The following is a 27,196-nucleotide window of genomic DNA, read 5'->3' on the forward strand; positions in this document are numbered from 1 at the left end:
TGGACTACTGTGACTCCTATGAGCTGAAGAGCAGGAAGAAAAGCAGCTAGGGGCTGTGTGCCCAAATCCATATGTCCCTAGGTTTAGTAATGAAGTCTTGTTAGTAGGGTGTAGTAAGCAAAAGCCACAAGAAACTTAATAAAACTGGGGCCCTACAGAGCTGTGCCCTCAGCACTGGTAGATAGAAACACTGTTCTCACAGGAAGGAGCTCTGGCTCTTGCTGGGTCCTTACTGTGAAGGGTGAAGAGGGAATACCCATTGCGTCCCCCAAACTCTTAAGTTGAAAAGCCTAGGTAAATTGGCTGAAAAGCAATACTGTGACAGGAAGATACAACCTGTAAGGATGAAATTGATGTCCACAAACAGGGAGAAAAGCCTATCAACAAGACAGTAGAACCAAGTCACTGCCGTAATTTTACAATCAATATAAAAGAACAATTTCCAAAAGTGAAGCCTCAGGACTAGGGGTGTTGCATGCAAGAAACCCTGGGTCATCAGGAGTGGTGTGCACACCTTTAATTCCAGCAGAGGCAGGCAGATCTCTGTGAGTTGGATGACAGTCTGCATAGTGAGTTCCAGGACCACATAGAAAAACCCTGTGCCAACAGAAGAAACCCTGGGTTGATCCCCCATCACCATATAAACCGGGTATGGCAGTACATGCCTAAGATCCTAGTACTTGGGAGGCTCTTCTTTGAGGAGGTATGTAGAGCATTTTAAGCTAGCCTGGGATATATAAAATCATATCCCTCCCCACAAATGGGTAAATAACCCCCTCCCCCCCAAAAAAGTTAAGAGTTAGAAATTATCAGAGATTAGGATAGAAGCTGGAGAGATGGCTCAGTGGTTTATAAAAAAAGCATAGTAATCTTGCAAACAACTTGAGTTCATTCCCAGCACCCATATTGTAATTCTATTTTCAGGGGAATTCAATACCGTTGGCCTCAGCAGAAACTATAGTCAGACGCAATAGTCATAATTTAAAAAAACAAAACCTAAAAAAGGAATTAGGAAAGAGAAGAGCTTCTGGGACAGGAAATAGCAGAAGCCAAGGTGAAAGGTCCCATATGGACGAGGCCCCAGCTCAAGACTGAGGTAAAGAGAATCCTGCAAGGTCAGAAGTGACCCAAGGGAACAGCTGGTAAGTCTGTATGTATCCCCACTGCCTCTTACTACTAGGAGTGTTCGTGGTTAGACACCTAATCCTTGACATGGAAATGAGCTGGCACCATTAGAACTGTTGAGAAGGCAGATGGTAGCACAGTGGCTACCAGCTCATCATTGGACGTCACTATTAGGAAACAGTAAGATACACACTGTTCTGAAAAATATGACTGTCAGCTTGGCTAAATGATGGGTATAGTGTATGTCTTAGGGTTTACTATCACTGTGAGGAGACACCATGACCCTAACTCATGAAGAAGACACCTAGCCAGGAGGTGGTGGTGCACGCCTATAGTTCCAGCACTCTAAAGGCAGAGGCAGGCAGATGTCTGAGTTCAAGGTCAGCCTCATCTACAAAGTGAGTTCCAGGACAGCCAGGACAGAGAAATCCTGTCTTGATAAACAAACAAACAAAAAGATTGAGGCCTCAAGTTATGTAGCAGAAACAAAAGGGTGAAAACTAATGCACAGAACACGAAGGGAGAAGTTGGAGGAAGCAGAGCAGACAAGGCTCAGAACTTGCAGGGGTTGCAGTGTAGAGTACCTGGCAGCAGCCTCAGCTGAAGTGAACGAAGTCCTGGCCTTCCTGCAAGTGCAGTGACTTCAGGTTGTCTTCAAACTCACCCCCTGTGAGGTCCTGCAGGGAGAAGACATCCAGCTCAATCAGGATTCCTTTTGCCATCTGGGATGCCCTCGGGGGCTGGGGCTGTCAGGTGGCTCACAGTGACTTCTGCTCCTCTACTGATTAGGGGAGGTGCCTGGAGGAAACCAAGGCCAGTGTAGGTAGCAGCTAGTGCTGCTGTTATATAGTTGTGCTGGTCACCAATAGGGGTGAGGCCCTTGCCACCTGGTCTTGGCCCTCTCCAGAAGGCAGTTAAGGCACCTTCACTGTTGGTCCAGGCTGATTCACCTTTCCTCCTGCCTAGTCAGGGAACTTTGTATATTCGCTGCCTCTCATCTCTGCAGGATCTGCCAAGTACCTACCCCCTGATTTCTCTTACCTGTCACCCCCGCCCCCAATTCCCAAAGGGAGCAAGGACTATGATCTTGCTAAAGAACAGTTCAGTCCAACTAGTAGCAGATGGGAGTCTGTAGCAATCTGGCAGGATACAGAAGGGACCACTCTGTTCCTCTGAAGTCATCTGTTTTGGGGCCAGCATAAGAGGCCTCTGAACTGGGTTGTGACTCTGACCTGACCTTGTCCCATCATTGCTACCAGTGGTTAGAAATACCTGAGTGAGCTGAGTGATAGTGGTAGCATAAACCTTTAATTCCAGCACTTGGGAGACAGGGGCAGAGTGTTCCAGGCCAGCCTGGTTTACAGAGCGAGTTCCAGGACAGCCAGGGCTACACAGAGAAACCCTGTCTCAGAACACCTGAGTGAAAAACATTCTGCCTGGAAAAGCAGAAATGTCCACAGTGGCCATACTTTCTGCCCTTCCCTCTTTTCCCTCTCACTTCCCCATATTCACAGAAATACCAGGCTTGGGCCAGGGCAGGTCAGAGTCTGCCCCTGTGAGACTTAATACTGCTAAACACAGGACTACTCAGTGGATACTCCTGTATTTAACATGTCCCTAGGAGAATGAGGGGACAGTCGTGAAAGGAGGTGTTTGCAGGACCCAAAGCCAACAAGGATAACACCAGCGTTGTAGAGGACTCTGCCATCACTTCCAGTAGAGGAGGAACCTTTGTTATAAACATGGTAGAGGATATCCGAATTTCCTCCAGATGAGTGGCGCTCACAACCACAGCAAGATCATTCTCCAAAAAGGTGGAAACAGTCTGACTGTCCCATACAGGTGGCCTTTGGAGGTGTGACAACCTGACTTCTCTTCTGGGATAAACCAGAGGAATGGGAGCTCCCAGCAGCATGACAACTGACTCTCAGAAGCCAGGGTCTTGACATGCCAACAAGATCCAACAGTCTACACCACATAGGTGCTGAGAGGAACCAGACATAAGAACAAAAAGTTGGAGTCCGTTCACACAAGTGGCAAACAGATGGTCCTGCCAGTTGAGGCAACCGTGCTGTGAGCTGCATGTGTGGTGCTACTGCCCATAGCTCTTCCCTGAGCCTGGGCACACTGCATAGGGCACTTTGGGCACCTTGCTCATCTCCTTGGAATAACAAAGGAGGTTGTACCACTACTTTGCGTGTTCATTCTCTGTAGTCTAAAGCCACTCATGAAAACAGGTAGGGGGTTAAATGTCACCTGTAGGCCACTGACTGCCAACCTGTGTTGAGCCATGTTGTGTGTGTGTCATGGGCCACAATACAGCAGTTTATTTAAATAAGAAAAATAAGGGTGGCCTCCCTCAGTGGTGAGGCCCTGGAATGTGAGCTGGTAATTGGTAGCGGGAGACCAGGGAGCAGAAATGACCATCTCAGCCACTGTATTCCATATGAAGAGAATGGGGCTGCCTAATATGTGAGACTGGGACAATTAGATGTTCAAAATTCCTAGATAATCTTTCCATCAAAATAATTTTATCTGTGATACAATGAGAAGTTAAGAAGCAGAAGTCCTAGATAAAGGTGTGGGCAGTGCTCGGTAAAGTGTCACGGTCAAGAATATCCATCTCAGAATGAATCAAACTTCCCCAAGGGGGAAAGTCAAATAATGTAAGCTCTAAATGGTAAGAAAATAATCAGATATAAATGAAAACTCTGGAGCCAGAGATGGCTTCAGTAAAGTGTTTGCTAATCAAGCTTGTGGACCTGTGCTCTGTCTCTAGCACCACTGTAAAGTCTGGGTGTGGTGGCAAACACCTGTAATCCCAGCAGTGAGGAGTCAGGGCTTGCTGGCCAGGGAGTTGAGTGAAAGATCCTGTCTCATAATAATGGTGATGGTGTAGAAAGCAACAGAAGACAGTGACATCCTGTCCCCCACTATCATATAACACACACACTCACACACACACACACACACCCACACACACCAATGTAACACACACCCACACACACACACCCACACACACACAAGCCAATGTAACACATACATACACATACATACACACACACACACAAGCCAATGTAACACATACACACACACACACACACACACACACACACACACACACACACACCAATGTAACACATACATACACACACATACACACAAAAGCCAATGTAACACATACATACACACACACACACACACACACAAGCCAATATAACACATACACACACACACACACACACACACGCCAATGTAACACATACACACACACACACACACACACTCACACACAAGCCAATATAACACATACACACACACACACATACACATACAATAAACCAATGTAACACATACACACACACACACACACACACAAGCCAATATAACACATACACACACACACACACACACACACGCCAATGTAACACATACACACACACACATACACATACAATAAACCAATGTAACACATACACACACACACACACACACACACAAACCAATGTAACACATACATACACATACAATAAACCAATGTAACACATACATACACACACACACACAAGCCAATATAACACATATACACACACACACACATACAATAAACCAATATAACACATACATACACACACACACACACACAAGCCAATATAACACATACATACACACACATACACATACAATAAACCAATGTAACACATACATACACACACACATACAATAAACCAATATAACACATACATACACACACATACACACACTATTCAAAATATGTGACACATCACAGGTAGGTCTATCTCCTTACTGTGTTAAGAGAAATGTTACAGACTGCCAGAAGATGCTGGGTAAGCAGTGGGAACAGAGAGCCTTTCATCCGATAGCATTACCAGCGTAACACCGCAGCCCTCCTGTTTCCAGGTATGGATGCTGTCATCTCCTGCTGTGTGACATCACTCCATAGGAGACAGACAGACACGTCTCACTCTCTGGGTGGCTAGAACCCAGGCCTAACCCTACCATGACCTGAAATGAGCTGTCACAGATTGGAAGCCAGGGGCTGAAGTCCCTCCTATGTCATCCACCTATGTTGAGATGGTGGGCATGGCCTACGACCTAGTACCCCCACATGACCCAGCAACTATGGTGGGCAGCTGCAACTGAAGGCTGAGCTGCCTTTTGATGAGGGCCCACCTTGTCCATTACTGGTAACAGAGGGTAAAAGCACTATCTTTGGAGTTGGTAATGCCTTGTCCTGGGGCCGCTGACATTCGGGGTGGCCATGCCCTCTCACCTGGTTAGACGCCTGGAAATTCCCACAAGGACTTTGAAAGAGGAAAAACTATTCAGAAACAAAAGGTGTCAAGCAAATCATAGATTACTTACCAGCACTTGCAGTGAGAATAAGACTATCCTGGACCCAAAGCTGGAGCAGGATGGTGGGTAGCAGGAATGCTGACTATTCCCTGCTGGTCAGAGGCCAATGGTGAGCAGATGTAGTGTGACCAGAGTGACTGAGGTAAAGGTGTGCCTGGCTCTGGCTCAGCCTGCACCCAGAAGCTTCTTAGTGTAAAGATAGGCCCATGTTACTACAGTGAGGAAAAGCCACGGATGGGAAATAGAGCTACTGACCAGCAGGACTGCACATGGTCAGTGACCTGGGGCAGGTCACATGGGCAGGATGCACTAGCCCTCCACAGCCAGCATACATCCCTTCTAGGTGAACTCTGATGGATGCTTTCTGTTAATAAACATGATGTTATGTACAGGAAAGAACTTCCTATGCAGGATACTAAACTGCCATTATAAAATCAGTTAGTGTCACCACATTAAAGAGTTCTGGGAATAATAATCCAAAGAGCAGAGTCTCCTGAGAGGGAACATCTGCCATATGCTTGCCCAACCAATGAACAGTGCCCAGAGCAGATGAAGAAAGGTTAGCCTTAGCTCCAGTAAGAAGCTTGCTCTCTTGTCATTTTCAGCTTGACACAACTGTTGGGGACTCATTTCCTGAGAGTGGGGACTCTGTTTAGCACTGACCACAAGTAACCTTAGTTTCCATAGAAACAGAATACTTGGCACCTATGCCCATATAACCAAAAGCAGAAAACCAGATAAACCAAAGGAGGATCCTATGGCCCCACTGGTCACCACCAGGCTGTTATTACATGTGGGCAAAGCTGCCCTACAAGTAACAATAACCGCAGCACCTTGAACATGGTGGTTGGGCTCAGAACAATGGTTTTCAGTGTTTTAAGGAAGGATAGAAAGCAGCTTTATAAGAGTGTTACAAGACATGCCCACCTCACCCCCACCTCTAGCACTCACAAGCCACTCCCCAGCTGTCTCCAGCCCACAGAGCAGCAGCTGTGGCCTCTAACTTAGCTCAGATGTTTTAATAGCAACAGGGTTAGGAGCTGATTTACAATAAGGATATAGATAGTGGGGTGTGTCCCGATGCCCGTGGTCAGGCCTTATCCTTGGTTTTGATCGTATGATCAGAGAATGGGAAGGCTGATACCCAGGAGCCCTGCAACCATAGCCAACACTCACCAGCTTCACACAGATGACAAAGGGTGACTGGGCAGCTTGGAAGTGCAGGATGGGGACCTTCGGCTTGGGCCTTTCCTATGGAGATGTTACCAACCATGAATCACTAGGCTTCACACAGAAAGAGCTCCCTGGGACATGTCCTAACCATAGCCTCTGCTCTCAGTAGCTTGTGGTCAAGTAGCAGGTGGGAGTCTTGGGCCAATAGGGCGGGACAGGTGATTGGGCCCTGGGTTCTGGCAGCCCCAGCCACCTGATAACCACAAGAAGAACCAACTCTGGTGTGCCAACATTGAGGCCCAGACCAAAGGAGTATGTAGCAGTTTCCCCAAGGATAGGGTCAGAGTCCTAAGGGATCCTGGAGACTCTTTGTGGGCTGAGGGCTACATTTTGGGGCAGAGCCGAAGTGAGTTAAGGGAAAGGCGGAGGGTATGGATGACCCATATGGTCACATACCTCAGAGTCCTCGTGGCAGTAGAAGCCCTTCCTGATCTTGTTCTCATCAACATCACAGAAGGCCATCACCTGGGGGTGAACATGGACCAGCAGGTCAGATGGTAGTGGTGGGTGTAGGATAAAGCTGTGACAGGATTGTGGGAGTCAGGACAGAGGCCAACAGAATGAGGAGGAAAGGGTCCTACCTTGCGCCGGCTGGCTGCAGTCAGGCTGCGGTATAACCGTCGCCCCTGCTTGCCTGCATTCCAAATGGTGAAGGACTTCCAACGAGGCAGGACCTGTTCCTCTAGGAAGTGAACACGGTGGGTCCAGATGGTCATCCTATAGCCAAATAGAGGGGAAGTCTAGGGCTGGCCAGATGTTGTGGGCTCCAGAGCCACCTTACCCATTAGCCCTGAGGACATACATGAATGGCACACATGTGTACTTAGGCTTACCCTGTTTAGGGGTGAGGGCACATGAAGTCCAAACCATATCCAAGGGAGATCTGGCCCTATTCGTATACCACCTGTCACAGTCAAGAGGTCACCATGAGCCACTATGTAAACCAATGCCCTTTGGGAAGCCTTTGGCCACTCATTTTGGTCCTGCTTTCTAGGTGGTACCCTAAGAAATGTAGACTTGATGGATGGGGCCTCTCCAGATCTGCCAGTCACACCAGCACATGAGTACCTCCAGTATGTGGCAGGTAAGTATACATATGTAAACATATAGGAGGCTTCACACAAAAGCCAGCTGTTGGCATCAGGTATCTTTATCATTCTCCACCTTATTTTTTGAGACAAGATTGAACCTGGAGCTCTCCAATTCAGCAAGACTAACTAGCCAACAAGCTCCAGGGATCCTCCTGTTTCCCTTCTCAGCACTAGGGTTACAGGAGTGTGTTGTCACTCCTTTTTATGTGGTCCTGGGGATTGAACTTACGTTCTTGTGTTTCTGTAGCAAGCATGTCACTGACAGTCAGACCCAAAATTCTAGTCCTTTTGAGTTAGAACCCGAAAAGGGAGTTTTTCCAAAATGAGTCAATACTCACAAGACAGTCATGGGTAAAAAGTCATGTTCACTAGGAAGTAAACTTTCTGCCTCAGACTGTCTCTCCCTCAGACAATCCCAAAGGTGTCCCTTTCTGGGCTCAGACAGACTTGTTCCCAGGCAGTAGGCTCTTGGATGCGTATCTCCAGGGCTGGTTCCTTCTCAGGGCCCATGAGCTCTACTCACGTGCTGTCCCTCATCTTAGGGCCAGGCCTGCCAGACCCTGGCACTCTGGCCCTTTGGGTGGTGCCTCCCTTGTATTTAGGGCTGCACTCTTGTGTCACTACCCACATCAAAGTATATTTTGCCTGTTCAGCACTTTCCTGAGACCTCCTGTGTTAAAACATTCTAATTAGGGTGTGCTGAGCTCAGTGATTTTGTTAAGGGATTCCCTAGAGGTTCTGGGGAACTGCATAAGTGAGTAACATTTAATTCTGAACCCCAACCAGTCCTCTCTACGGCTGTAGTGCCCCCCTTTATAAGAGAAAGTCAGAAACAGGACATGCTTCAGTCCCATACAGTGTACCTCTCTGCAAACATGCTGTCACTGAAGGAAACGGAAGACACTACAAGTGAGAACCTTGATCTCACAGCACAGGCCTCAAGCAAGGGTCAGATACTTCACCAATGTCATAAACCAAGAAAGGCCCTTCTGATTTCTATCTCTCAGGAAACTTTAGTGTGATGGGAGCAGAAGGCAAAAGGTAGAGTCAAAGGCAAAAAAGCAAGACTTGCCTTTAGGGGCACCCCGGCAGAGGTGGTAACATTCATACCTATCTGCCTAGGTGTGGATGAGGGAACAGATATCTGTCGGTATCTGAGGTATTCCACAAAAAGATAAATGACACAAATTCAGGCCATTTTGAGCTTGAAATAAAAATGACAGGATCAAGGCATTGCCACCTGAAGACTTCTGATAGTTTAGGCAAATGCAACTCTTAAGCAAGCCTCGGGTTATAATTACAGCTGTTATCCTGGGAGCTGCTGCAGCACACAGTTTAAAGACTTTAATCCAACACAGAAACTCATATTAGATCACTTATTTTTATGCTGTGGGTGGCAAAGCTTACTGTGCAAACATAAAGGAGTTAACTGTGTATACACAGGCCGCTCTGTTGAGGGGCATGATGAGTGCCTGCTGGGTGGGCTGCAAGTCACCACCCAGGCGTCTCGAGCCTCACAGACAAGCATGGGAAGGACCTCTTTTACATAAATGATCACATGATCTCAAGGAATGTCACACTCACACGGTCTACAGGATGACAATGTGGGATGAGTGCAGTACTTCAGTCAGTCAGTAGAATCAGCACCAGAAACACTTGCAGCTTAGTGACCAGATAGCTCCCACAGTGCCCACAGTGCTTTGTCACTAATTTCCACCTCTGTCAGTAGACAGTGGGAAGGGGTTTCTTCTCTGGAGAAATAGTGCTGTGTGTTTTAATTCAGGTGTAATTCACACAGGATAATGGAAACCATACTAGTTGATTTTTAACACAGTTGTACTGTGCTTTGTATCTGTTTCATATGCATGGCTGGATCTAGTTTGCTAGCGTGACTGAGGTTTGAGCACTTTCTGAGAAACATGCTCTGCCACCCATTCTCTTGTCACACCTCTATCTCATACACACTGCAGACTGAAGAGTTAACAAGCTCTCTTCTTTTACATGAAGAGCAAGCCTGGTTCCAAATCTTTAATCAGTGCTCTTGGAGGGTTGGAGGGCCAAGGACAGCCGGCCAGACAATGAAAAGTAAAAGGGGATCAGCTATGGAGGTGTGGCTCAGCTACCATCTGTAATAACTTCTTCCACCATGGGATTTGTTAACCTGTCAGACCTCCTCTTGGGTTCCATGGTGAGTGAGCTAGGTTAGAGCAAATGAGAACAAAGTTGAGAGCAATCCTTCACCTCACACAATCAGAGAAGCCCGTTTTGGCTTTGACATTGACAATTTCCTGACCTCTGTGGAGCAGGACATCCAGAAGCTCTAAAGGGCTTCCTTCAAGGTACGACAGTATCCGCTGATCCCACCCTTCCCTCCTCAATGGCAGGCCCGATCCCACCATTATAAGCTTCATGGGAGAGTCCTGACTCCACCAATCCTGGGTCCAACCACACCAGTGACTTACAAGTGATCTGGGCCTGGCCACACCTGTATCTTACCTGGACCATCCCGGGTTATTTCCAGAACGTGGTTATGTCCTACTTACTCAAGGACTGAATGTGTGGCAGCATACGGGTGGTAGCGGTAGAGGAGCAGTTTGTGGTCCACCCGGAATACACCGCCCCCTCTCCTGAGGTGCTCATAGAAGAGCAGCAGGTCCTCTGGTACCCCCTGAAAGAGCCAGAGAACAGTGCTTAGCATGCTGGGTACTGGCCCAGGCCACCAGCAGATGCTATGGAAGTATGATTTGCTTAGAGCCAAGTATGGTGGCACTCGTGGCACCGGCTATCTGGGAAGCAGAGCTCACAGGATTGCTGGAGCCCAGAAGCTAGCACTCAACCTGAACACCACAGCCAGACTCTGTCTCAACAGAAGAACCCACTCTTTGACACTCAAGGGCAATGTAGGGTGGTGCAGGACACACCAAAGAAATGGAGATTAGCAACTTGTTTTCTCAGCAGGTAAGAAATGAACTCTCAGAGGATGCAACAGAGGGTAGGCCAGATGTGGGTCTGAAGTCTCAATTCTGGGATAACCACTGAGCACAGAGCTGCATGGCCTTGGGAATGGAGAGCTCACTCCATGAGATGCTGAATGGGGTCGAGGTTGGGTGGGTCAGAACCCAAGGAGGGCTGAGATGAAAGGAAACTGTTAACAAGGCTGTACTTTAACACCATGGGCAGAAGGGGGCGGTGTTGAGCCAGGAATCAGGAAATGAGCAGAGGAGACAGGGAGCTGAAAGTACTCTGGTCTCAGGCAGAACAAATATTGCCCTGATGAAAACTCACTCCTCCCATAGCATATCAAATACCAGTGTGATCAAGTCTCAGCTGTATCATACACCCTTAGCAAATGGGAAGGGGTGGAGGTGGGAACATTTTGGATTGAAAAAAATCAAGATCTACTCAAACTGGTTTCAAAATGGAGAGTAAATAATACAAAACATATCTGCGGAAGGGCTTAGCTCAGGTTGAGGTCAGGCTCATCAGTACAGAGACGTTGCATGGGGATGAGAATGTTCACTGCTGCCAGGCAGGGGCTGGACAGCATGGCCACATGGCCTGTTAGCCAGCTCCCTGTAGGATACAACCTGCCCTGGGCTCGTTTTCACAGGTAGCTGAAGATACGCCCTGAGGATCCAATAGAACCAGGGATAGAGATAACCTGCTAACACCTTCCTTACCACCTACAGTTTTCCACCAAATAGCCATTAATCCAGGATGAAGTATGGAAACCCACAGCCAAAGATACACCAAAGAAGGTATAGATCAGAGCACTCTCACCAAAACCCAATGCAGTCAGCAAATGGTGAGTACCACAGGAGTGCTGGGAAGACGCAAAACCCTGGCCTTACGGGTGCCCTGCAGGACCTCCCCACCCTAGGGAACCAACCAGGAGCCCAAGTTGTACTGGTTGGCACTTACCTGTCCTCCTTCATCAAATGGGCCCACATGGGAAAACCAGGCCCGAGAGCAGAACCAGGTGGGCATGATCACTGTGGGGCCATGGGAGGTGAACACCTAAAAGCAATTAGCACCAATGTTAGAAAAACCCCAGTCTGTTACTCAGTGTCATTAAGAAAATGACAAAAGAATTTATGCCCCTTCTTTGTGAGAACAAGGATTGGGCATAAGACAGACGGGAGGAAATTAACCTAGGCCACTTCCAGATCCCCACTCTCCTCCTAATGCTCACTGCTAAGAGTATTAGGGGACCCTTGCTTATGCAGGAGGTGAAGCTGTGTGGGGGAACAGACAGTAAACACACTGCTCTTACTGCAAGAAAAGAAACTGAAGTAGCATGAAAAGATACCAACAACGACCAGAACACGAACCTGAACACAAAAAGCTTCCTAGAACAGCATAAATATCAAAACTGATTCAAGACAGAAAACCTGAGTGATTTCTAATGACCTTGAGACTTGAGCCTTCCCACAAAGAAAAGCCCAGGCCAGGTGGGTCTTTGGAGAATGGTGCCAAATGCTTACAGAGCCAACACCCTCTTCACAATCCCTTCCAAAAGCAATTGTGCAGTCTTTCTAAGTTACTATATGAAGCCAGGATCACCAGATCAAAACCAGGCAAAGAACATCACAGGAAAGCAGCACACGTGTGTTATGAATAGAGCCAACAAAACACTCGTGAACTGAGGTTAGCTGTCTCAGAAAAGGATCGTATTCAAGAGTAGGTGGTATTTACCCCTGGACAAATGCACCAGAGACAGATTGATTACAAGAACCTTAATAGATGCTGTAGCATTTGGCAAAACTCAGTGCTCTGCCAAGAAAAGCCCTGGGCTGTCAAGAGGATCAGCACGATAATGTGCATGCATAAATTACTTGGCAGGCATCAGGTCAGGTGCCCCACAGTACTTAGTTAAGTTCTTTGCCTCCACTGCCTATAACTTTTGGGTTTTCCATGCACTTGAAATATACCCATTGTTTTTCATACATTGCTCTGCCTTTTTAGCAGCCAGCTCCTATGCATCCTTTAGAACAACGAGCAACATGTTTTTAGTTAAAAGGCACTTCCCTGGGACACCCTCCTTAGAGCTTTCTGTCATCACACTGCATACAATCAGATGTTTATGATTTGCATCTCAGCACTGGCTGGAGCTTCCTGAGGGCAGAGTGCCTGGTAGGACGATTTCAATATGCTTGCATTACCTTGATTACAAATGGTCTGGGTGCCAGGCAGTGGTGATGCACACCTTTAATCCCAGCACTCAGGAGGCAGAGGGATCTCTGTGAGTTCAAGGCTAGCCTGATCTGCAGCGTTGAGTTCCAGGACAGCCAGGACTGTTTCACAGAGAAACCCTGTCTCAAAAAACAAAACAAAACAAAACAATCCATAAAAACAACAAAACAAAAATCAGATGGCCTGGGCCCAAGCTCAGCTGAACCCAGGACAAACATCTATATCAGAAAGATAAAAAAGCAGCCAAATCTTGTTGGTGGTGGTTGCACTTATAATCTAAGCACTGTCGAGGTACCATGGCATGACAATGTATACACACTCATGAATAAATAAATAAAAGAAAATTTTAAATTAGACTTAATGGATAAAGGTCCTTGACACCAAGCCTGATGGTTTGAGTCCAACCTCTGGAAACTGACATGGTAGGAAGAAAACAGTGTTTCTCAAACTGTCTCTGACCTCTACATATGGGTATTGGAAGGAGCATGCTTACACATAGAATAATTCAATCAATCAACCACGTTTAAACAATTTTAAAACCACAATTGTAATCTCAACACTGAGGAGGCTACAGCTGGATGATCAGGAGTTCAACACCAGCCTGGCCTGCACGAGACTCAAGATGAAAAAAATAAAAGTCAGCTCTCAAAGGAGACAGCTGTGAGGGGACTGCAGCATCTCTAAACTAGGTCTGCCCTGGATGGGAAAAAGGCACGATCCTTGCTAGGAAGACTCACAGCCCTAACCCTGTGTCACCTGCTTCAGGTGTCTTCTTCCCCAGTACAGCAGCAGGAGGACTCTCCAGGGGTGAGTGTCTTTGACATGAGGACCCCCTACCGCAACACCATCACTCAAACAAATCTCTATGGTTCTAATACCCATCTGAGTGGTTAAGGGCAGCTATGTGGCTCCAGCTATGAGGTTCCAGGCTATGGTGGTTGAGCAGGCCTGGTATCAATGGTGACCAACACACCACATCCCGGGGTACAGAAATCCCAAGGTCCGAGGCTTTTAGGAACTTCACACAGAGAAAAGAACATCAAAGGGACCCTTCCCATTAGTTTAGTCTCTAATGGAGTGACAGCCTCCTACTTGTTGTTACAAAGAAATGGCTATCAGAAATGAGGTATATTGTCTTCCCCGACCCACCTCGTTTGAGACCAAGACATCAAATTCTTTCCACCTGTCCCTCAAAAAGGAGAGTTAAATTTGTTTTTATAAGGATGTCAGCAGGCTGCTTCAATAGGGAGTCAGGGACAGATTGCTCAGGCAGTGAGGAAGGCACAGGGGATAGGGTAGACAGTAACACCTGGGGCAGCGAGGAGTGCCTGGATAAGTTTCTATGTCCACCCTCAGCAGCTTGAAAGTGGCAGCTAAGTAGATGAGGGACCCACGGGCAAAGGGCCATGCCAACATCACTGCTATAAAAGCCTTCTTCCCTCAGTGCCTTCAAAGTCAGGTCCTACTTGGACAGCTCCAGTCCCTGAGAGCCATTGACATCAGACATCTCATGGGCAGCCAGATGTTGGAAGGAGAGGAAGGGATGTCTTTTCTTATCAAGGGTCCAAGTAGCTGGTAGTTCTGACAACCCCCACTCACACTGAGGTGCCACATGTCGGGTGCTCAAACAAGGTAGACCTGTGCACTCCAATACTGAGCCACAGACACTAGGGCCCTGGGACCGTCAAAGCATCCACCTTCAGGCTTCAGGACTGAATCGGTAAGCAGAAGTCTCAATTCCCCCCCCCCCCCACACCCACACACACACTTTGTTTTTTCACTTTTTGTTTTTTGAGACAGGGTCTCACTATGCAGCTCTGGCTGTCCTCAGACTGACAGAGATCTACCTGCCTCTGCTTCTCATGTGCGGTGCTGGGATTAAAGGTGTGTGCCACCACACCCAGCTCCACATTTTTCTTAAGGTTTATTATTTATGTGTGAGTATTTTGCCTGCATGTATGACTTGCACCATGTTCATGCCTGGTACCCTCAAGGGTCAGAAGAGGAAACTGGATAGACAGGGGCTGGAGTTACAGATGGTTGTGAGGCACCCTGTAGGGAATTGAACCTGGGTCCTCTGCAAGCATGAGTGAGCTTGTCTACGGCCATACCATCCTGACCCTCGACCAATCTCATCTGATCTCAGAAGCTAAGCGGGGTCAGGCCTGGTTAGTACTTGAATGGAAGATTGAGTGGCTTAACCATTATGCCAACTCTCTAGCTCCTATCTCCATTTCCTAACACAGAGAGAGGCTTAGTGGGGTTTGGAGTCCTGGGACCTTCTCACTTCTGAGCCTCAGAGATCCTATTAGAACTTGATTCTAGGTGCCTTACGGTACCCAGGGAACCACTGCTTCTACCCAGAGCTAGCATTGGCCCCACAGGATATAGATGCTATTCAATGCAGAGGTATCTATATGGTTTACTTATGGGGGGGGCTGTTGTTGCTTAGAGGGTTGTTTTTGTTTTGTTCCATTGATCACAGAACCTCACACAAACATCCTACCAAGAGCTACATTCCCAGCCCTCTTTGCTTTTTATTTTGATGCACTAAGTTGCCCTGGCTGGTTTTTAACTTTCCAGCCTCAGTTTCAGCCTCCAGCATGACTGGGATTATAGGTCTGTGCCATCAGGCCCAGTTTATAGTCTATTCATAAAGGTCAAGTTGGACCTAGCCTCAGCAAGTTCAGCCCATTGTTAGAACTCTCCAAAGTTGAGCACCAACCCCACCCCTGGGAGGAGGTACTTATCTCCTGACCACTCTGCCCCTCCACCTCCCCTAAGAAGAGGCCCCTCCCCATGACTACAAGGCCCAGACAAGCACCATTACCAAGTCATCTACCCCCATCACTGTCCCTCCTGGTTCCTGGAGCTAGAATCCTTAGGTCTTAGACTAGATTTGCATGTCCAAAAGGAAAGAACCAGAAGTTGGCCCCAAGACCCCATTGGAGAGGCCTTGCTAACGGTTCCAGTTTAGAGCCTCAAGTACTACTCTCCGGAGTCACCAGCTCTTGACAAGGTCTGTGACCCAGGGGAAAGTGGCTTAATTGCTTTGCGCCTTGGCTTTCACATCTAAGATGGGGATAATAGCCAAGCATGGCGCACGCCTTTCATCTTAGCATTCAGAAGGCAGAGGTAGATCAATCTCTGTGAGTTTGAGGCCAGACCAGTCAGAGCCCACAGTGAGACCTTATCCTGTGTAAGTTAGGAGTCAAATGTATTTCCTAACTTGCTGTGGAGTGCTTCAAAACAAAACAAAAAAACCACAGCTGAGGCCTAGCTTAACATGGTGCAATGCTGGAAGGTTGCCCCTCCGGTCAAGAATGTCTGCTCTCATCATTCCTGTTTAACACTGTGAGTGGAAATTCTAGCCCGTGCACATGGACAATAAACAAACAGAACCTGGTGTGGAAAGGAACTCTCTATTTGAAGATTACATGATTATGTAAGTAAAAAACCCCAAGGAGATACACACACAGTTGGGGGTGGGGGTGGGAGGGAGACCCAATCTTTGTCAATAAATGAGGTCAGCAAGGCAAAATTCAACTGGATTCTAGGTACTAGCAATAATCACTCCAAAAATAAAACTAAGAAAATACTTTCAAGCTGGAGATGTAGTTTAGTTGATAGAGTGCACGCCAGTTTTCCCAGCACCAATTGTTGGAGGCACAGTTTTTTCTTCAATATGTTTTTGGCACATCTGGAGAGATGTATCTGCGATTAAGGGAACCTGCTGCTCTTCCAAAGGATGTGGGTTCACTTCCCAGCACCCACATGGTTGCTAACAAGTATCTGTAAGTTCCAGAGGATCAACTACCACATTGTGGCATCCTGTGGCACTGCATATGTACAGGAATTAAAAATCTTAAAAATTTAATTAGGTGGCTATGGCTGCACATGAAGAGCTCTAACCAGCCTGAGCCTAGCAAACATGGCTCTGGCAGACTTTACCCTTCTCCCCTTCCCCTCTGCCTTGCTAGAAACTATTAGATTACTTTCCTGAAGCTAGCCTCCAAGGCTATCACCTTATTTGGCTACTTCCTCCTCCTGAGGCTGACTGCCAAAGTCCTGCTATCAAAGGATTGAAATCCAACCATCAAAAGCTCCCTTTGCCTCACCTAATTAACATGCCCAATTAAAATTAAACACAGGGGTTCCCCTTTAACCTTTATAAACTGCCATTTTCCTATGGTCACACCTGTCTCCTCTCTAACCAGAGACATCCTTCATTTCCCCCTGGGACAACTATCCCTGCCCCCTTTCCTTTATTCCCTTCTCCGTCACCCTCTATCTTTCTCTGTTCCTTATGCTTGCCTTCTGTCCCTCTGGGGCAAATAAATTTCTACTGTATTGAGAACCTGGGTCTTGGGGTATCCTGAGACAATACTGATCTCTTACTGCATGGGTTTATGTTATGGGATTTTTGATCACTGTGTAAACATGTATCTCTGTCCTTCCTCAGTTACACAAGTTACCTTCTGATTGGTTTAATAAAGAGCTGCACAGCCAATAGCTACACAAGAGAGGACAGGCAGAGATAGGAACTCTGGAAGGAAACTGGCTAGAGAGATTTTCTAGTGTCATGGTGGAAAGTAACAAGTCATGTGGCAGAATTAGATTAATATAAACGAGTTAAATTAAGTTTTAAGAGCTAGTTGGGAACATTCCTAAGCTAAGGCCTGTTACGATAAATCTTTCTGCCAAAAGCCGCTGAGACCCACCGCCACGTGTAAGCTTTACGCCAGCCGCCTGCCCAAGTTAGGCCCAAATGAATACACAGAAACTTGTATTAGGTTCAAAGCTGCTTGGCCAATGACTAGGATTCCTCATCTGTTAGCTCAGTCTTAATTATCATAAATCTATATATTTTATAAGACTTATCTTATCGACACCTTATTGGCGTCCCTCCTTGCTGGGATCACTTCTTGCCGCTGGAGCAGGAGGGGGAAAAAAGGGGCCCTTCCTGTTTCTCCTTCGCTTAAATGAGTCGCCTTGCTATGTCACTTCCTGCCTGGATCACACTTCTCTACTACATTTCCCAGAATCCTCTTTGACTCCTACTCCCGTCTACTTGCTGTCTCATTGGCCAAACAGTATTTTATTTAACAATCAATAAGATAAATATACACAGAAGTACTTCCCCATCAAAGGCCAAGCTTTCATAATTAGTAATAAAAAGTCTCTGTGCTATCACTTGGGAGCTAGTGGTCCAAAGAAGTTCAATTTATGAATCTTCCACTCCACTGGTCTGTATGCCTGCTTTAGTATCACTAGCCACCCAGTTTTGTTGTTATGGCTCTGTGGTATAATCTGAAATCAGGTATTACAACCATATCATTGTTTTCTGCTTAAGATTGCTTAGGCACTTAAGAGTCCTATATGTTTCCATGTAAGTTTTTTGTTATATTTTTTTTGTTGTTTTTGTGAGACAGGGTTTCTCTATATAGCCTTGGCTGTCCTGGAACTTGTTCTTGGCTCACCTCCAACTCACAGATATTCTCCAGCCTCTGCTTCCAAAGTGCTGTGATTAAAAGTGTGCACCACCATGACCTGGCATTACGGGAGTTTTTGTAGGGATTGCTAGGAATCTGTATATTGCTTTGGTGATATACCCACATTCACAAAGGGCTCTCCACTTTCCGCAGTTCCGAAGGATGACACCAGGATATCTCATGGAGGTGACTGTAACGATAAGTCTTTCTGCCAAGCCACCTGAGCTCTGTTGCCACGTGGGCACTTTCAGCCAGGCAGCCTAAGTTCCACCTGCCACCACATTATGGTCCCAAGTAACACACAGAGACTTATATTAGGTACAAATGCTGCTTGGCCAAAGACTAGGGTTTCTTAATAAAGACTGAGCTAGCATATAAAAATAAATAAATAAATAAATCTATATATTTTATAAGACTTGACTTGTCGAGGACACCTTCTGCTGGCGCCTTCTCTTGCCGGTGGATCACATGGTGACTCCAGAGCAGAGACCAGGGGGAAGAGCAAGAGAAAAGGGAAGGACTTCTTTCTTGCCCTTATTTATATATTAGTCTGCCTGCTATGTCACTTCCTGTCTGTATTACAAGACTTCTTCACTACATTTCCCAGAATCCTCCTTGACTCCTACCTAGTCCCACCTAACTTGCTTCTTCATTGGCCAACAGTACTTTATTCAACAACCAATAAGAAGAGAAACATACACAGAAGGACCTCCCCCCATCACTCCTTCCTCTCAGGGAGAGAGAAGAAAGATGCTCTGCGGGGCACAACAGAGCTGTGGCATCTCCCTCAGGGTCCTGAAACATGTGGACTGGCTCTGCCAACAAGGGATGACAGTAACCAGGAAGGGACTCTGACATTCCCTAGCACAGGCAGATATTCATGAGATGAGGTGATCAGACAGTTTGTAACACACGTGTGTGCACATGCACTACACACATAAACACTATGCCAGTTAAGAGGCCTCTGCATCAAAGGCTACGGCCAGCCTCAACAGACAACCCTCAGATTGGAGACAGATCTTAATGTTAAGAAGGCTTCTACCAATCAACAACAAAACCTAACAGCTTCAATTAAAATGGGCAAAAGATGTGATGAGGCATTTTCCACATAAGACTGTGAGCTCAAGACATATATGAAAACTCTGTGAGATGCACATTTGTCCCCAGTAGGAATTTGCTATCACTGTTGCCCCACCGCAATCAGATGCTATGGATATATGATAAGGCTATAGGGAAATCAGGGATCCCTTACCCCCACAACTGCTGGTAAAACTGCTGTGAAAAATAGTTTGGCAGTTCCTCAAAAAATTGAAAATAGAATTACCGTATGATCTGGCAATTCCTCTTGTGGGTGCACACCCGAGAACTGAAAGTGGCCTGGAACAGATGCCTGTAAACTCACACTCACAGCGGCCAGAGGATGGAGGCAAACATGGACAAGCATGTAGTCCAAGCATGTCATGGAGTCTGACTCAGCTCCAAGAAGAGGTTCTGGCAGCTGCTGGAACACGGATGACCCTGTAGACACCTAAGTCAGGTGAAGCAGCCAGCAAGACTTGCATGGCTCCATTTACAAGGCCCTGGAGTTGTCAAGCTCCTAGAGACAGGGAGGCTATTAGCAGGCCTGAGGGTGACATCAATACTCAGAATGGCCACATCATCATGTAAATATGCTTAATGCCCCTGAGCTGTGCAAAAAGAAAAAGTACTCAAATGGTGAAAGCCACATGTACTTTACAATTAAAAACAACTGTTACACAAATTTGCCATTGTACCAGCTGCCTGCAATGAGGTTTGTGCCTCATGACCACTTCCAAGAGGTTCCAGACACTCATGGGGCTTCAGTAATGAGAAGGGTCATCATTCCAGGTACCTGGAGAGCCCATCAAGCTACCCAGCTGATTCCACAGAGTCTGGAGGCAGCTCACCTGGAGTCATGACTGGTGGAAGCAATGTTAAGTGTATGATACACACCCCATTCACACAGATTGGGGGGACCCTGAAGATACAGCTGAGATCGTGATGTTCTGGTACCTTTATTACCAACGTGATGTATCTGAGATGATCATGATCTTGGCTGACCATTTCCACAGCTCCTGCTACAAAATGCAAAGAGGAATCTTGCTCGGGAAGCTGAAGCCCAGTGTCTCTGTTCTCCCACTTCAGCCCATGAAATTTCCACCCAGCAGTCTCTCCCTGAGGTCTGTGAGCTGCCACCCAGCAGGAGGCTGCTGAGGACTTGAGGCCCCAGTGCACAGTGTCCCATCACCAGCTTTGAGGTCCAGACTCAGAAGTTTCCAGAGACTGCCCTTGAGGTAGGGATCCAGAGTTCTCTAGCAGGGCTATGAGACTGGGACACAGCAGTCTTTGGACCTAGTCTAGAATGCCAGAATCATCCAGTTACCAGGTTATAAAGAAATCTCTTCGTACCCAGGTATAAAGACCTTGGTGGCACACACCTAAAATCCTAGCACCTGGAGGCAGAGGCAAGAACGAGGACCTCCAGCTCCAGGCTAGCTTGGGCTGAAAGTGAGACTAGTCTTCAACGTCTGCCTGTTTTTTTGTTTTGTTTTGTTTTATGTTTTTGTTGTTGTTTTGTTTTTTGTTTAAGTGGAAGTATCTAGAAACCTTACTCTTTCATGGTTCTATTTTTGCTTTAGAAGTTGGGGAAGAATGGCACACTGTGCTTCTGCTTTGTCCTTGTATGGCACTGTTTTCAAACATGAACTAAAAATGTTCCAATAAAACCTGTATCCCAGAAAACAAACCATTGGTAAAAATGTTGAAGGCCCATGAAACCTTCCCAGGGGGCTGGCCCTGCCCAGCTGTGCTCTCCAGGAGTAGGGTGGCCTGGTTTTGTTTGTTAATAGCTGGTATACAAGAGCAGGCTAGCTTGCAGAGCCCCATCTTTGGGACTCACCTGCCTACAGGCCACAACCTTATTTATGCTACAATAGTTTTCTTTCTGTTGCTTTGATAAAACATTCTGACTAAAAGCAACTTGGGTAGAAAAGAGTTTATTTGACTTACCCTTCTAGGTCATAACCAATCACTGAGGGAGTTAAGGCCAGAGCTTGAAGCAAAAACCATGGAAGAACACTGCTTCCTGGCTTGATCTGATAATGATCTTCTTTATACAGCACAAGACTTTCTAGGGACTTCACTGTTCACAGTGGGTTGGGCCCTCCTGTATCAATTAGCAATTAAGAAAATAGCCACAGGCCAATATGATCAAAGAAAATCTTCAGTTGAGGGTCCTTTTCCCCAGGTGACCCTAGGTTTATGTCAAGGCAGGACAGATACAGAGTACTCTGTAGTCCTCCTTTACCTATGGTGCTTGGCCAGTTGAAGCTCTGCCTACAGAGAACTTGGTAACACAGGGTCTTGAGACTCCCTCATTCCTGGGAAAGTCTTAAACTTAATTTCCCTGTCCATAGAATGGGCCAACAGTACATGGTGGACCTGCCTACATAAGTAAGGTTGTGGCCTGTAGGCAGTCCTCCTGTGGACCAAGCTATGATAAAACAAGAGAATGGAGGCGTGTGGGTGGGGGCACTTGGCTTTGTGGCTCCTGAATCCATTGAGGAGGGCTGATTAAGAGTCCTGCGACATACAGTGGCTCCTTCTACCTTCCCCTGCTCCCACCCAGTGAAATGTGGGAAAGAAGATGGAGGCCATTAGTGGTTAGTTGAGTGCTATTTCAACAGAGGACTTAGTGGTTAGTTAGGTGTTGCTCCAACAGAGGTCTTAGTGGTTAGTTGCCTCAACAGAGGACTTCCAAGGATTTTCACTAACTACTGAAATGTCTTTGTCATAGCCTGAAAGAGGAAAAGGACATTGAAGTCCCAGTGAGTGAGTATACATCCAGGGTTAGAGGCTGAGCTGAGATAACGAGGCCGCACACAGCATCTTGTCAGTGGTGACGGGTTACCAAAATGTCTGAGACCGTACTTTTGAGATGATCACCAAATATGGTCACAACATAACCTCAGATACACAGTAGTAACCTGTGCCAGTGTAGCCTGAACCCTCTTAAGGCCCATCAGATACAGACGTGGAAACTAAGGAAGGATTCAAATGACCCAAGTATGTTTTCTCTGTGCTTCCTCCTGATACAAAAGGGCAGAAGCAAGGCCCCCACACAGCAAGGATCTGCAGAAATGAACCACAGCTAGGGCACTCAAATATGAGGTGATACTTATCTCTCAGAGAGCTGCAGCCTAGTAGAGCAGAAGGGAAGTGAGAGCATCTGGCCTCTGCAAGGGGAACACATGGTTCCCAGGGCCCCACCTGCTGAGGCCTCAGGACAATATTCAGAGCCCACAGACAAGCAACCTTCTTTAACTAGGCTCAGATTCCTTTTTTCCAGTCTCTCTCTCTCTCTCTCTCTCTCTCTCTCTCTCTCTCTCTCTCTCTCTCTCTCTCTCTCTCTCCCTCTACCTGTCCTCATCCCTTAGCTCTGTAACTTGTCATTTCTGTCTTAGTCAAGAGTTGAGGTTGCATGGGGTTGTGTGACAGTGCTGAGGACAGAATCCAAGGCTGTACACATGGCTGGCAAATGCTCATGTGTACAGAGCTACATCCTCATTGTAGGGTTGAGGTTTTGTTTGGGATTTTTGTTTGTTTTTGTTTTTTTAAGACATGCTGTGACAGCAGAACTATGTTGGATGACCCTACTCCATCATAATCCCTTAGTGCATAGACCCCACAGCTGGGCAGAGACATCTGGCCCCTCCCTTCTGCAGCTCTTGGATGCTCTGAGCCTCATATTATAGTGCGGCATTTGGAGTGTGAGCTCTGTGGGCTCAAACACAAAGACAAGAGGGATAGTATGGGCCAGCCCAGAGTCAGCCACTAGATACACCAAACACCAGGCAACATAACAAGTCTCTACCAGGCCTCCCCTTAGCATCTCTGCTGTGGGATGTGGCAGCATACAGTCTGGTTCAGCACCTTCCAGCAGCTCCCAGGAGTCAGCCTGAGCCTGTGAGTACAAGAGCTATGAGGCCCTGAAGCCTCTGTTCACGAATACTTAGTGACTTATGACAAACACCACTCCCCTAATTGTGCTCTGTATGTATCTTTTCATTGGCCATCAGGGGAAAAGAATCTCATGCTGGTACCTGGAAATTATCAGAAAGCAAAAATTGAGCTACCATTTTCAACTTTTACTTGCCAAAACACCCCGACTTATCTTCTGGCTAGTGTACGGCACCTGGGAGCCTCTATCCAACATAACAAACATGACAATCTTATGGCATTCAAACTGTCTATAATATGACCATATGCCAACAATTCTAGGAATATCCAAAAAGCTACTAACCCTTCTAGCAATAGCTAAAAACTAAAAATTTAAACTATTTATAAAAGCATCATAATACAAAATACTTAAGAGATGAACTGAGTGTATGACATATAAATGAAAATTGTATCAATTCTAGTAATTAAAGAAATTTAACCAAATTCTATTAATTGGCCTCTTAACCAATGCCATCTAAGAATCCCAGATTTAGTGGAAATCAATTCTAAATTTAAGATAATTTAAAAAGTAGCTAAAATATCTCTACAAAAGTAGGAAAAAGATACCCCACTTATACAATGTGATGAAAACGTACTGTAATCTGTACCAGACACTGAAGTAAGGTCAGATGTGCACAGCAGATCTTCAAGTGGATCCACATGTACATGTCCAACGAATTTTCAACAGAGGTGCCCCGGTGAAGCAAAGAAGAGGTCCAAGTGCTCCAACCGAACATCCACATAGAATAAAATGAACCTCAGCCCTAGTCTCAAACCATGTCTCACACAATGGACAAGAGGACTGAACATAAGAGTTGTTGTGATTTAAGAAAAGCAGCAGGATGTGCTGTCAACTTTGAAAAAAGTATCCCAGTTTACTGTGTTGAGTTGGCACTGTACAGAAATTAACAGCCATATTGGTATAGAAATGTTGAACTTTTTTTTTCCATTTGTACAGGGGTAATGCACTGTATTAAATATGTAAGGTCTTATCTACGTGGGTTTGATTACAAAAACTAATAAAGTATTCTCTAAATAAAAAAAAAAGAAAAGCAGCAGGAGAGAGAAAGATGCCATGTGACAGGGTTCAAGAAAGATGCTGTGTGACAGGGTTCAAGAAGAGGGCTTTTTTTTTTTTTTAATTACGGAAAGGGATCATGAAAAGGGGAAGAGGAGCGGGGAGACTGGCCTCTGGGGACAGGAGCAGCAGGAAAAGGAAAGGGGTCAGAGAAAGAGACAGACAGACAGACAGACAGACAGAGAGGGATAGGAGGTGGGCAGGGCCCTTTTAAAAGGGAAAATAATGAATATGCACAGGTGGTGCTCTTAGTGACTGCAGCTGAGGGCGTATCCTGTCAGAACCCTAAGGACAGGCCAGTACAGATGCCTGAATACTAACAAGAACCCTAACTAAAATTTCTAGAAGAAAATATGTAATAAAATGTTTGCAAGTTGGGCATAGTGTTTCAAAGTAGAATATAAACTTACAAACTGAAAGTGATTTCATCAAAATTAAAAATGTTAGCCTTTGAAAGTTAAGAAAAATGAAGTGTAGACCTTTATTTTCAAGGCCCTAATACTGGATACTCTCTCCATGTACTCCTCTGACAGTTGATGTGTCCCGGAGTTCTACAGTGATACATATGCTAATTTCCAACAATGGCCAGAAGAAATGTCAAGGGAGGCAAGGGTGTCCAAGTGGTCCAACAAAGGCCACAGGCCCACTAGGCAGCTGTGGTCCAAGTCATCAGATGCTGAGGTGGCACACACTCCCACAGCACAGGCCACACTCAGCCAGAAAAGACAGCATAGATGCCAGCAGGTCAGCCGCAAGCAGTTTTCAATGTTAGACAAATTGACAGTGGCTTGAAGGTAGTGGCATGGTACCTGTAAATGCTCGTCACCTGGACTAAGGAGTCTCTCCCAAGGGTTTGGGAAGCACCTGGCTTCCAGAGGTCCTTCTCACCACACTCAGATACAGAGAAACCCCTCTCAAAGGTTGTGGCTGGCAAAGCTTGCCATGCAGCCATGTTTTAGTGCTCCGTGGATACTTTTGTGTCATTATATGTCATTATATGTATGTCATTACATGATGTCATTATATGTATGAACACCATGCCAATATGCTCAGGTCCAAGGACCAGGACATTTACCACTGAGGTTAACATAAGCATAGGAAAGTATTTCCAAAGAACTGGTTTTGTCCAGCTGACATGGGTGACTTAGTTCAGATTTTTAAACTTATGCCTGTCCATTCACTTATATGGACAAGACCAGATTGCCATATTTCGTGGCTTACAAAAACAAATACAGTCTCAAAATTTAGGAAACTAATGATGGATGAAAAGGTTCCGACAGTTCAAATTAGAAGTGAGAGGGTCTGGCTTACCTGTGGTAGATACGTTCTACTGGATCAGGTGCTGCCCTACTGTGGTAGGACCTGTGGTGGGGGCAGGGCCCCACCACATCCTAAAAAGCTGATACAGAGCTATTTGCTTTAATCCCAATTTGGAGCTCATAAACTTGGAAGGGGGTCAGGCAAGCAGCCCCCATCACTTGAAGGCTGTATAGGTTGGCCACCACCTCTAGTTTCTTCTTAGTAAATAGTTTGTGCCAGCTGACTAGTTGGTCCCTGGCATTTCTAGGTCAATGGTCTCAGAACACATGAAAGTACAGCTCCAGTCTACACCTGTAAATGTACAGATTCCTTGGTGCTATCTCGCCTCATCTGACCCTCTGCAAATACTAGGGATTGTATCTCTGTCCCCAAGACAGGTGAGAAAGAGGAAATAAGCATCTCATTACAGAGAACCATTTCAGACCATACATTACTGTGAGGGCAGATTACACACAGCCCCGTATCAGGGCTGCTGCTTCCCATGTACATCTTAAAGTGCCACCTTGTCTCTTACTTCATCAGTGTCCTCCACACACATCCAAGAACAAAGATGTGTCCTTGAACAGGAGAAAGTATTTCACTGTCAACCGAAGAATCAAACTGTCAGCCATTGTGGAAAGCAATGAGGGAGGAGTTCCTCAAAAGCACCCAGAACTGCTATCTCACCCAGCAATACCACTCCCGTGTTATAATCCCAGAACTGAACCAAGACTCAGAGAACACATACTAGCCACTCACAGCAGTGTTATTCCCCATCACCAAAAGGCAAAGAAGACCAGCTGTCTACCAAAGCACAAAGAGAATACACATGAAAGACTGTTTGGCAGCTTTAAAATGAAATAAGGCTCTGTGGATAAACTCTGAAAACACTGTATTTGGTAAAATAAGACAAGTTTAAAATTTCAAAGAGTTTCTTAAGGAAATAGATTCATTTATTGTTGCCAAGCAACTTCTACTAAGTTACAGACAATCCTATTGTGCCCCTAATAGACAGTGGCCACATCAGAAGCACAAGAACTACAGGGCAGACCAGAAATGCTGAGTTGCCAGCTTTGTAGAGAGCCTTAGGGGACACATGAGCAGCACATCCTCAGCCACCCACTTTATAAGCTGACAGCGGTAGAAATCCTAAGATAATTTTATTTGAAAAGCAGAAGGTAGAGAGTAAGCAAACATACAGTAGAGAAAGCAGTTAGTCCTAAAGAACCTCACAGAACTAACTCTAGGGAGAGCAGTTCCTGGAAGAAAACTTGGGGAGCAGGTAAGAA

General features: G+C 46.1%; 1 protein-coding gene across 10 annotated transcripts in view; it reads right to left on the reverse strand.

Annotated features, from left to right (window-relative positions):
• B3gntl1 (UDP-GlcNAc:betaGal beta-1,3-N-acetylglucosaminyltransferase like 1) overlaps positions 1-27,196 on the reverse strand; it is a 102,583-nt gene that overhangs the window by 39,227 nt on the left and 36,160 nt on the right. For 3 of the 10 annotated variants that reach the window (XR_004770925.1, XR_004770924.1, XR_004770923.1), the window contains exons 7-13: positions 11,748-11,843; positions 10,370-10,494; positions 7,317-7,452; positions 7,132-7,200; positions 6,679-6,753; positions 1,710-1,802; positions 515-597 (exon numbers count right to left, since the gene is read on the reverse strand). Coding sequence is in view for 6 of the 10 variants with exons in the window: in XM_027425307.2 (XP_027281108.1) it covers positions 1,722-1,802; positions 6,679-6,753; positions 7,132-7,200; positions 7,317-7,452; positions 10,370-10,494; positions 11,748-11,843 (582 nt within the window). In the remaining 4 variants the exon portion in view is untranslated. Of the gene's footprint in view, positions 1-319; positions 598-1,709; positions 1,803-5,511; positions 5,592-6,678; positions 6,754-7,131; positions 7,201-7,316; positions 7,453-10,369; positions 10,495-11,747; positions 11,844-12,988; positions 13,107-17,911; positions 17,946-27,196 lie in introns of those variants that run through there. The other 7 variants (XM_027425306.2, XM_027425308.2, XM_027425307.2 and 4 more) reach the window with 5 other exon arrangements.

The sequence above is a fragment of the Cricetulus griseus genome, chromosome 7, assembly GCF_003668045.3.
Source record: "Cricetulus griseus strain 17A/GY chromosome 7, alternate assembly CriGri-PICRH-1.0, whole genome shotgun sequence".
In the NCBI taxonomy this organism is placed as follows: domain Eukaryota; kingdom Metazoa; phylum Chordata; class Mammalia; order Rodentia; family Cricetidae; genus Cricetulus; species Cricetulus griseus.